This window comes from Balaenoptera musculus, chromosome 10, assembly GCF_009873245.2.
Source record: "Balaenoptera musculus isolate JJ_BM4_2016_0621 chromosome 10, mBalMus1.pri.v3, whole genome shotgun sequence".
Taxonomy (NCBI): domain Eukaryota; kingdom Metazoa; phylum Chordata; class Mammalia; order Artiodactyla; family Balaenopteridae; genus Balaenoptera; species Balaenoptera musculus.
This window is the reverse complement of record NC_045794.1, coordinates 1,518,113-1,529,405: the sequence shown is the minus strand read 5'-3', so window position 1 is coordinate 1,529,405 and position 11,293 is coordinate 1,518,113. Positions and strand designations below refer to the sequence as shown.

The 11,293-nt window shown below is 62.3% G+C and overlaps 1 protein-coding gene across 1 annotated transcript in view; it reads right to left on the bottom strand.

The window, feature by feature from the left end:
• Nucleotides 1-228: 228 nt before the first annotated feature.
• Nucleotides 229-11,293, bottom strand: part of CACNA2D4 (calcium voltage-gated channel auxiliary subunit alpha2delta 4) — an 85,184-nt gene continuing 74,119 nt past the window's right edge. The window contains exons 30-41 of the mRNA XM_036865812.1: nt 10,660-10,721; nt 10,243-10,287; nt 9,990-10,052; nt 6,318-6,388; nt 5,853-5,928; nt 5,378-5,430; nt 5,056-5,111; nt 4,699-4,719; nt 3,765-3,882; nt 2,373-2,485; nt 1,979-2,061; nt 229-1,268 (exon numbers count right to left, since the gene is read on the bottom strand). Coding sequence (XP_036721707.1) covers nt 1,164-1,268; nt 1,979-2,061; nt 2,373-2,485; nt 3,765-3,882; nt 4,699-4,719; nt 5,056-5,111; nt 5,378-5,430; nt 5,853-5,928; nt 6,318-6,388; nt 9,990-10,052; nt 10,243-10,287; nt 10,660-10,721 — 866 coding nt within the window. The 3' untranslated portion in view covers nt 229-1,163. The remainder of the gene's footprint in view (nt 1,269-1,978; nt 2,062-2,372; nt 2,486-3,764; nt 3,883-4,698; nt 4,720-5,055; nt 5,112-5,377; nt 5,431-5,852; nt 5,929-6,317; nt 6,389-9,989; nt 10,053-10,242; nt 10,288-10,659; nt 10,722-11,293) is intronic.

The window sequence follows — 11,293 nt, the reverse complement described above, 5'->3', positions numbered from 1 at the left end:
ATGGGAGGCCACCCCAGAGTTTCTACACTGTTCCGCCTTTAGTGTTGCTCCCACAGTGGGGACTGTGGTCCCTGGGGAGCCGGGTCTACGGGGGAGGAAGCCCCGGCACCAAGACCCTGAGGGAGGGGTACCCAGATGCATCTCCCTTCCCACTGGATTCCGCTTTGCAAATTGCAGTGTTCCCCAAAGTTCCAACCCCAGGGACAGAGTCAGGTAGTCTCTCTTGTAGATCAGTGGCCAGAAAAAGACCAGCCTGGGACCTGGACCTCCTAGGGGCCTGGAGCTCTCAGGAGCTCCCTGGCCACGCCACCGTGAAGACCCCTCTTTTTCCTGGGACCCCTCTGCTTGGCTGCAGCTGTTCCTGCCACCTCCCCTGAATTCACATCCTCTTCCGAGGCAGCAGCTGTATAGCTCATCCTACTGGCTTTTTCTTAGAAAGATGCAAACACTAAGTTAGGGCTTTGCAAAGACGTTTTTAGAAAAAAATTTTTAATAGCAACAGTTTGTGGACATCATGCGTGGCCCTGTTCATGTAAAGGACCCTGCCTTTTCTCTGTCTCCCTCTGTCTCTCTGTCTCTCTGTCTCTGTCTCTCTCTCGCGCACACACACACACACACACACACATTTTTTGAGCTGCAGCTGGGAGACTGAGCTGATCGCCCATCAGGCATCTCACCCTGGGGAAGTGGTGTTTCCCGTGGGGCCCGTTCCTGCCCTCCTCCCCTTTCTGCTGTGGCCCTCATTCCTCTCCTCTTTCTCAGTACATTTAAGTCCTTGGATTCTACTGAAGACCAACCAGATTCATTAGAAAGAGCTGCCCCTTGCTTTGGCTGGGTCTGGACTTCTGGGGAATAGAGGGAACAAAACTCTTTTGTCTTGGTCCAAATTGAGTTCACGCTGGACTCCAAAGAGAAGGTAGGAGGGGAGGGAGGCCGCCCATTGAGACGCGGGGTGGATGATACCAGGCGCCCGGAAGGTCTCTGGGAGTGATTTCTGGTTCCGTCCAGCAATCTCAGGAGGGGGGACCATCAGCCCAAGACTGGATGAGCCTGGACCTGGGTGAGAACCCAACTGTAGAGCGCTGGACCCCACTTCAGCTGCTGACTCTTTACAATGTCTCTGGAAGGGTCACCTTGTCAAAACCGGCCGGCCGGAGCAGGTGTCACCGCAGCAGCCGGGGCAGCAGTACCCAGGCACCCAGGGGCAGCAGGAGCAGGGGCAGCGAGGCTGAGGTGTCCGAGGCGCCGCCACAGTCCTGGGCGTTCTCCTGTGAACCCAGAGCACTCACGATGGGGCGACCGCCCCAGGCAGAGGAGGCCGGGAGTCTGGAGAGGGATCGCTGGGACTAATAGGGGCCAAGGGGCTGGGGAGAGAGGGAGGTTCCAGCAAGCGGAGGGAACACTGCCCCCTTTCTTAGACCCCTGCCTTCTAGGGGAAGGCAGAGGCTGCTCACTCAGGCCCAGAGCTGGACTCGAGCCTTCTCGCTGGCCCCAGCCTTGGAGGGGCTGTGGGCTCATCCTCTTAGAAGGACTTCAGAGAAGCCCTGGACCCCGGGAGCATCTTGGGTGTGGAGGCAGCCACGCCCAGCAAGGACGGCCCCATGTACAAGGAGCCCAGCTACGTGGTGGGTGCACAGGGCCGGTCACCAGCGGTATTATGTGCCTAACGGTTTCCTCCTACTTGCTTGGACCACGTGGAGCTGAGTGCAGTGAGGGCCGTGTGGAGAGGCTGTGTTATAACGCACGGAGGGCCCCGACCCTGGGAGATGCGGCTCTCCTTGTAAAACGCCCCTGGGTCCGTCCCGCTGACTTAGTATCTGAATGACACGGGGCCCAGCGTGAATGCACACGTGTGGGTGATTCCAGTCATCCACAGAGGTGCCCTCACAGCTGCATCCACGTGTCCAGACGCTCTCACATCTGAAGGGCACAAGCTCAGGGCTGAGGGTTTGGGGATGGGGCCCCCCCCAGCCCCTACCTCTGGATGGAAGGCGTGGCAGGCATCCGGTCGCCGGCGGAGCTTCCGGGAGCGCATCTTGTCACACTTGACTGTGGCGTTATGTGCAGAATTCACTGTTAAGGTGAACACAGCTGCCGACGGAGCTAATTCTGGAGACTCTGGGGACCGAGCTCTGGAAGAACTTACCTCTGGTGGGACCAGCTGCCTTGGAAGCGGCTTCCGGGGTCAGGAGCAGCACCGGGGCCCCGGGGAGGGTGGGAGAACAGGTAGCGATGCTCTTGGGGGAGGGGAGGGGAGGTGTTGATGGCAAAAGGGAGGCTGGCCCCTCCCTCTCAAAGTCTGAGCCCCTCAGTGTCATGTCCTACCCGCCACCCCTCCCTCGCCCGTACGCGCTGGAGGGTCGGGAGGATATATTTGACTTCCGTAGCCTCCTGCAGGACTGGCGGGAAGATGCTGCAGTCACAGGCGGGGTCCGTCACCAGGAGGAGAAGGTTGCTGGTGGGAATCTGTTGCATCACAAATGTCCTGTGGCAGAAAAGTTGGCTTGTGGAGATTCCTGCGGCAGCTGGACCCTGGGCTTGTAGGGGAGGCTCTTTTGGAGACGGGTGTGAGGACTCGGGGCCAGGTCAGCCCGGGGGGGCAGCCCGGGAACCATCCCAGCAACCGATGGGCTGCCTGGCTTATTTTCCCCACGAGCCTTTGCAGCTGCTCTGCTCCTTTCCTAGCAGATTGGAAGTGAGGAAGCCCAAACATCGGCGGGGGAGGGGACAGGAGCTGCTGTTGACACACACGGGGACAGCACGTCAGGACTGTCCCAAGCAAACAGGGCTGCAGGGCCGCCTCTGCTCCGGGCGGGGATGCAGTGCTCGCGCTTGGCCGTGAGGCGGTCCCACAGTCCCACACGCCGCCTGGAGGGGAGGGAGAGCAGGTGCAAGCCGGTCGTGGTCCCTCGCTCGGCCAGTGCGTTGGCGACAGCCACTGCCCGGCGTCTGCTATGGGGTGGAGGACTTCCTACATGCACGTGCACACACGCGTGTACACGCACATGCATACATACACACGTGCACACAGGCACACGTATATATTTAACCTTCACCGCGCCGTATGAGGTTGGTATTATCCCTGTTTTGCAGGTGGGAAAACTGAAGCCAGAAGAGGGTTAAGTAATGCGCCCGAGGTCACACAGCTCCTCTTAAATCAAGTCCGTCTACTCTGAGGACTTCGCTTTACCCGCACTGTTCGTGTATCTAGACTGCCAGCCTCTGAGACAAGTGTACAAATAACAATATTCCCGAGAAACTGGCTGCGGTGAGGGTAGAATCCCTCCCTCCAGCACACGCCCGCACGAGATGGGCCTGACTCTGATGCCAAAGTCTGAGGCACCACACTAGAAGGTAGTTTGCTTGAGGCCTGGGTCTCAGGGACATCCCAGGAAGCCCTGGGGGAGTGGCACGCTGGCCAGGGGCACAGCCTAGGGAAGACCATAGCCTCGGGGTCAGGACAGAACCTCCTGGGGGTGGGGCGGCCCGGGGTCCAGCTGAGAGTCAGCGGGACAGAACTTTCAGCCAGGCCTCCCTTCCTCCCTGGGTCAGGGCCTGGCGGAGCTGGGGGACCAGCCACCTCCCCTTGGGAGTGGGACCCAGAGACGGAAGTGCCAGGTACCCCAGCCACTCCCAGAAGCATCCTGGGGCCTCTCCCGTCCCCGGCCAGCCCCGCACTTGGCGCCCTGGGCGCCCGGCCTGTGGTCCCTCCGCTGAGCCTCGCCCGCGGGGATCCCTCCCCCGTCCCACTCAGCCCTGCTCACTTCTGGCAGCCCCCGCACTCCACGACGCCGTCGGCCCCCCGGATGGCCGTCTGGTGCACGAACACGGGGTAGGTGGTGTCGCAGGGCTGCAGCACGTCCTGCTTCTTGTGCTTGTGGGCTGCGGGGACACGGAAAGGGCGTGGACTCGGGCGCCTCGGCCACAGCTGCGGGGATGGGCTTTGACGCCCCGGGCAGTGCGGTCACCGCGCCAGGAGTGAGACGTCCGTCCACTGGCAGGTGGCTCCCCGGTCAGGACTTGGGGCCGGGGGAGGGGAGTGGCCGCGTGTGGGTGACACACTCGGGGACCCTGGGGATACCCGTCTCTCTCCTCACCGTCAGCAGTGACGTCCAGGGGCTGAGAGGAGGGCAGGGGCTGGGGGGGGGCCTGGGAGACGGCAGCCCTTCGTCCTCTCCCCCCTCCCTCCCTGCGGGGGGCCCAGCGGGCGCCCTGCACGGGCAGCTCCTGGACAAGCCCTGGGTCCGCCCCCGCCCCCTGCCCCCGTGGCTACTTGGGAGGGCCAGGCGGGGGCCCCGCGCCCAGCCTCCCGGGCTCCTCAGTGGGGCCTGTGTGGTCACTAGAGTCAGTTTAGAAAGGACTCAGCAAACACAGGGCAAAGGCCTGGCAGCCGCCCCGGAGGGCCCACGTCCACCCCTGGGGGAGCAGACCCCGCTCGCCCGCGAGGGGCTACGGCCTCGGGACCACACAGATTTCCTCCTGGCGCTGTAAGCGCTCTCAGCCCAGGAGAGGGCTGGGGGGCTCCGTTTCCCCGGGGCAGGGCTGCACCTGTGTGGGATGAGCTCTGGGCTACACCCACACCCCGAAGGAGCAGGGCTGCAAGTAGGGAGGGGCCTTCGGAGTCAGGGGGTCCAGATGGAGAGAGCTCTCCAGGACAGCGCCCAGCCCAGCACCCAACTCCTTGGCTGCCCTACTTACAGTGATGGAAGACGGCCTTGGCTGCCCAGGACCCGCGCACGGCATGGGGTGGTGATGATGTCACACAGGTGTTGATGTCACATGGTGTGGGCGTGATGTCACACGGGATGAATGACATCACACGGGATGGATGATGTCACACGAGATGGATGATGTCACACGGGGTGAATGACGTCACATGGGATGGATGATGTCACGTGGATCGGTGGTGCCCCGGGATGGTGTGACGTCACACAGGGGTGAGGGAAGGTGATGAGAGAAGCCGACAGGATGGATGTGAGCGGTGGACTCTCCGGAGCCCCCCTGCCCCTCCCCCTGAGGGGACGGTTTCCAGGTGGAGGCTGGAACGACACTCACCCTCGGCCCCGCTGTCCCCACGCCAGGAGCCCCAGGTGCTCCACTCCAGCAGGAGCCTGTCAGGCACAGGTGAATCTCAGAGACCTGCTTGCCCTCTCCAGTGGGCCCCCAAGCTGTCTGCGCCTCGCCCCCAGGACACCCTTGTCCCTGCTGGAGGCTCCTGGTGGCAGCGGCATGTAGGAGGGGCGTCCCATACAGGCCTGGCCGGTTCCACCTGGGGACCTCACCCTCCTCCTTTGGGGTTGTGGGGACCTCGGCAGCTCCCCTCAAAGGGCTCCCTCATAAACCACCCCTGCACGAAGCCCCCCAGCCCCTCACTCACAGCAAGAGCTCGTTCACCAGCCACCTGGTAGCAGTCAGGAGGGCAGAGATGGGCTGGGAGGAGAGCGAACACACTGTGAGTGAGCCCCAGGGCCCCCTTGCTCTGCGCCATCAGAGACCACACCCTGGGCTCTCCTCCACCCCTTCCCGGCAGCGGAAGCAGCGGAAAGCTGCGTTTTCTGGGAAATTCCTACTGTAGGGCGGACGATGCCCGTCATCACACTGGGTGGCATCTCTGGGGTCCCTGATGATGTGTGGACGGCACTGGGGGTGAAGGTGGGAACCAGGCAAGAAAGGGGCTGCAACCTGTTCCTCTGCCAGAGCAATCGCCCTGAGGACGCCCAGATAAGACCCTGGTGCGGGGGAGCGGGCTGTGTTCCGGGGGCACTGGGAGAGGACTGAGAGTGGCCCTGGGGCCCTGGAGAGAAAGGGACAGGCTGGCGTCCGGCGGGGGCGGGGTATGGGGTGACACTCACGCTGACCAGGGGCTGGGAGGCGCTGTGGTGGTGGGTCGGAGGTTTGCACATGGCCTGGTAGTCGTACATGGTCACTCTGAAACCAGAAGCAGGGCATGGCAGTCTGGACCCCATCCCCTGCCCCACCCCCGCCCTGGGGGAGTTTGCAGCCAGGTTTTTGGTCACCCAGATCCGGGGCAGTGCGTGATCGGCAGGTCAGAAAATGACATTTCTGTTCTTGCGCTGCTTCAAAGACAACGAACAGCAAATCTGGTTTTCCTGCTAAGGGTCACATGACCTCAGCCTCTCTCCCCGCTCCCCGCCCTCCCCGCCCCCATCAAGTTCCGGGCTTCAGAAAGGCTGCTTTTGGAGCCCTGTGGGGCTCACTGTGGGTTTCTGAAATCTGTCTGGTCCATTTAGCATCCGATCCCCCCTCCTCAGTGTGTATTCGGGGGGGGGGGGGTGTGTGGCGCCTGCCCTACTTACTGGCTGAAGACCCCCATGCTGAGCAGCTGGGTCATGAGGGCGCCGTCCACCTCCCCCAGGAATCGTCCCATCTGTGAGGGGAGGAGGGGGGACAGCAGGATGGGTGAGGACATTGCTCCGAGCGCCAGGCTTTACCTGTGTTTGGGTTTCCCCTCCAGATGCCCTCGCATCGTGGTGCCTGTGGCTCCACTCCACGGGCCCCCTCTCCTGGGCCGGCTCCAGCCACGCCTCTCAGTGCTTTTAAATTCTAAGTTGGGGTGAAATCAGTCTAGGCGTTGCAATCAGATTTGTTTTTTTAAAGGTGCAGAATTCTTTGAACACTTCCGGGTGAATCGCGTGCAGGAAGGTGAAACTTGATTTGTCGTGTGTGTTTTATGCACATGCATGTGCGTGCATGTGTGTGTGTCTGTGTTACCAGACAGCGAGATCCTGGCGGGCGGATCCCCAGAGGCCATGGTGACTGTTTGCGCATCTGCTGAAGGGCAGAGTGAGTGAAGCGACCAGGGTGAGGCTGAGTGACCTGAGACTCCTGATCCGGGTGGAACCGAGGCTCCCGGTGAGGCTGGCTCCCTCCCCACGGGCCTGTCCCCCCCCCCCCCCCCGCCCCGTCTGTCTTGACTCCAGGCTTATTCCCCCAGTCTGTCTTGACTCCAGGCTTATTCACCGATATCCCCACTGTCCAGACCCCTGATTCTGGAAGGGGAGTTTCCTGAGAGTAAGACAAGCTCCTGGACCCTGGAGAAAGGTGTCCCCCGTTCAACGTGACCTCCAGGACAGGCTGCCCTGGCAGAGAGCACCCACCTCTTCTTCAGGAGGGCAGCCCCCGCTGGCACCATGGAAGCAACAGGCCTCCCTCCCTGGGCCCCGGGATGGGCCTGGCAGGACAGGGAGTGTCACCTGGGCCTTCTGGCACGGGCGCCCAGGCGGCAAGGTGCATCCAGACCACCAGCAGCCGGCGCTGCGGCCCGGGCAGTGGTCCTCGGACCTCATTACATGCGGGGGGGTGGGGGGAGCTTGCAGTGCAGGTGGTCGCCCACCCCCAGTTTCTGATTCGCTTGGTCTGGGGTGGGGCCTGAGAACTTGCATTTCTATCAAGCCCCCAGAGGCTACTGGTCCCCGTACCGAACTGAGGCCCAGGGATGAAAGGGGGAGGGGCTAATGAGGGGGGAGGGGCCAGGTCACGGGCCCTTGAGGCTCTTGGGTGTGTCTGGGGAGCGGGTAGGAGTCTGTGGTGGGAGAGTCTGGACGGGTCACAGTCGCCCGGCCTCCTGGGCCTCACGGCTCTGTACCCTTCCCCTGCGTGTAGGCTGGACCCAGCGGCCTGCTTCTGGTGAACGGAACATGGTCCAAGTGGCGCTGTCCCTTCCGAGAGCCGGTCCCAGGGGACCGTGGCCTCATGCAGCTGACACTCGCTGGCTCTCCTCAGCCTTGCGCTTTGGTGGGGCGAGCCGCCCCCCAGGAGGCCCCCGGGGCAGCGGGATCTGGCGCGGAGGCTGGCCCTTCGCAGGTCAGGCCCCGCTGATGCCTCGTGGAGACCCCGAGCCTGGGCCGCCCGCCGAGCACACCGGGCTCCTCACCACAGAGGCTGGGAGATCGTGGGTCTTGGGGTGTAAGCCCTCCCGCTGGGGGTGATTTGCTACAGAGCAACAGGTAAGTGCTGCAGGGCTGTGGAGTGAATGAGTTTAAAAAAAGCAGAAATGGCTGGATGGCTGGACAGTCAGCGCCCGGCTTCCAGCTCCGTCCTCCGTGGACCTTCAGGCCAAGCCGCACTCTAGTCTCCAGTGTCCACCGGGCACAGGCGTCGTGACTCCTGACACAGGGCTGCCCGCACACGCTGTGTTACCCCTCGAGCCCTCTCAGAGCTTCACAGCCCAGGTCTGGGGTCAGAGCCGTCCAGGGGGCGGAGACCGCCGCCCCCAGAGCCCCGGCACCAGCCCTGGAGACTGACGCAGGCGTCTGGGTCCTAATTCCTAAGACTCTGCTGAGCCAGCAGGTGCGAGAACTCTGCCCTGAGCGGCAGCAGGTGACCTGGGGCAGGGGCTCGGCGGGAGGATGACCCCCGGGAGCCCAGCGAGGACACCGGCCCCGCCCTACAAATTCTCGGTCCCATCAAAGCCACTGCTCCCCCAGCCTGGTCTCCCTCCCAGGAGGGCTTTTCTAGAACCTCCCCCAAGTCACGGCTCTCTACTTGTATCTCTAGGTTCAAAGTTTGGCTTTTCTGCAGCCATGAGCTTTCGGGTTAATAACCTAAACTGGCAGAGCCTCAGTTTGTCCCTCGGGTATAAAATGAGCCTAATAATGTCACCAGAGATGATGGAGGGACGTCCCACCCCTGATGGGGCCTGGTTGGGGTTGGGGGGAGAGGGGGCTGTGTGGAGGCCCCTGGAAGGTCCCAACCCTGTGATGAAAATTAGATTTCATTTACGCCCTCTGTTTTACAAAGGACGTGAGGCGGCTTTTAAAACTACACACGGGGTGATAAGATAATGTAATGGCTGAGAAAATAAGGGTAAATACACTGAGTAGACAAGTACTGAGAGAAATAGAAATCTGAGTAACTTTGCTGTCATAGATCGGCTCGCTCCCCGCGGCTCTGCCGGCACCCGGGCACCCAGACCTGAGAAATCACGCAGCCCAGGCCCTTATTCCAACAGGGGGAGGTGGGCCCAGGCCACCCAACCACACGTCTGATTAGCGGAAAAGCTCCCGCTGGACCACGCACTGTGTCCCCTAGGCTGGAGGCCCCTTGATGCTTCTGGCTCATTTCAAGGCATCACTTTAGGTGAATGTGTTCAGGGTTGGTTCAGGTGTAATTCCTGGCTAAATAAACAACTTGGGGCTCAGCAAAGACAAGGTTGTGGCTATACCTTCTCCTCGGCCGTTCTGGGCACGTGGGGTTCCTGGGTGCGCCACCATGCCGTGTGATGGGGAGTGTCACCCCTCACTCCCCTTCGCAGCAAAGCCAGGTTGGGGGGTTAGGACAGAATTTCCCACAAGGGAGGTCCAGACGGGAAGCGTGCACGAAGCGGGAAGGCCTGGACCCGGCCCCAAGGAGATAGAAGGGTGGGCGCCGTGGCCTGTGTGTCCCCCAGATTCACATGCTGAAACATACCCCCCAGGGCAGAGCCCTCACAGTGGGGTTGGTGCCCTTAGAAAAGAGACCCCAGAGGCCTCCCTGTCCCTCGCGCCAGGAGGGGGCACAGTGAGAACCCCGCAACCTGGACGGGGCCCACCCCGGCCCCTGGCACCCTGGCCTCGCACCTCCTGCCCCCAGAACTGTGGTTTGTAAGCTACCCAGTCTGGGGGTTTTGTTACAGCCGCCTGAACGGCCTGATGGGAGAGGGGAGAGGCAGAGGGGGGTAGGGGGTGGGCAGCAGGACGGGGTGTAGGACTCTGGGGGAGGCCCCCCAGGGCAAGGCTGCAGACAGAAAAGCCGGGGCCTCATCATGTGGACAACTCCCTACCAACAATCGTGGGAGAAGACCAGAGACGTAAGATTTCCTCTGGGCGTCTGAGTTGAGAAGTCTGGATTTTGGGGTCTTGCGGAGCTGGCTGTGGTTCTAGGAAGAGACTCCGTTTTCATCAGACCTTTTCCTCTAGTTGGCCCTGGGCCGGGATTGCTTCTGGGCTTTCTCCAACCATCGAGGCCGCTGGGCCTCCCGCGTGCCTTACCTCCTGGGGCCTCTCCGAGATCAGGATGAATCCGTTGTTGTCGATGACGAAGCAGTCCAGGTCCTGGGAAGAAGCCCAGAAGGAGGTCAAGGCCAGGCCCTGCTGCTGACCCCTGGTCCCTGCCCACCCGACCGCATATGGAGGCCCTCTGTGTGGAGCCCGGGCTGCAGGGAAGGAGGGGCTGGCCCATCGGGAGGACGCGGGTTGGGGGCTGCTTCCCTCTCCCACCGTGTTCCCCCCGTGGGGAGCTCACACTGTCCTGGCAGCTCTCCGGGCACGGACCCTCCGCAGCGCCGCACTGGAGGGAAGAGGGGAACCATGAGCTGTGCACGTGTGTGTGTGTGATGTGTGCGCGTGTGTGTGATGCATCCGTGTGGGGATGGAGTCCACAGCACACCTGTGATGTTGTGCAGGGGTGTGTCCTGTACCCGTTTGGTGAATGTGGTGTGAACTCAAGGGGTATGTGCACGGTGTGACGTGTGTGTGTGCTTGTGTGGTGCGCCCGTGGCGCGTGCCTGGCGTGTGTGCCTTGCGTGTATGCGCGGGGAGTGTTTGCTGGGGGTCCGGGCGCTGAGATGCAGGCAGGGTCTTGCTGGTGACAGCAGCCAGGTGCACAGGTCGGGGGTCCTCACCCTGAGCGTCCACCCCCCCGCCGACCCCTGGCACCCACCTGCCGGGTGGCCGCCCAGAACGTACGCTGCAGGAACTCCATCCTCATCTGCACGCCCACGGCTGGCGGGAGCGGGGAAGGCAAGGCCATGGGGGTGTTTGGGGACGGGGTTGGGGGGGATGGCAAGAGAAGACGTCAGATCTGAGTCAGAGGGAGGAGGCCCATCAGCAGGGGGTGGGGGGCCACTAGGCAGCCTGCAGACTAGCTTCCTGGTGGGGGGCACCGGTGGCTCTGTCTCTCCATCCCTGGAGCTCAAGGCAGGCGCCCTGGGAAGGCCGCTCTCCCCTTTCCCGCAGAGACCGAGGCTGGATTTCAGGGCCTCTGTGGGTAGTTACAGCCCCTCCACCTGCTCCGCTCCGGCCCCCCACCCCGATCTGTAAGAAGGCTCCTTCCTCGCAAGTCGAGACCGTGTCGCCCAGGCCTGCAGGAGGCTCCCAGCCCCAGAAAACCAGGCTTTGATGCCGCCGCTCACAAGGGCCGCCACGCCTCTCTGGTCCCCAAACGCTTGGAGAACGCAAGCCAGTGCCCAGATGCCAAGAGAAATCTGGGGCCAGAGAATAGAAAGAAAGGCAGGTTATAGTGAAAGAAAAAGAACAAAGAAACGAGGCTGGCCTCCTACCATCAGAGACAAGAA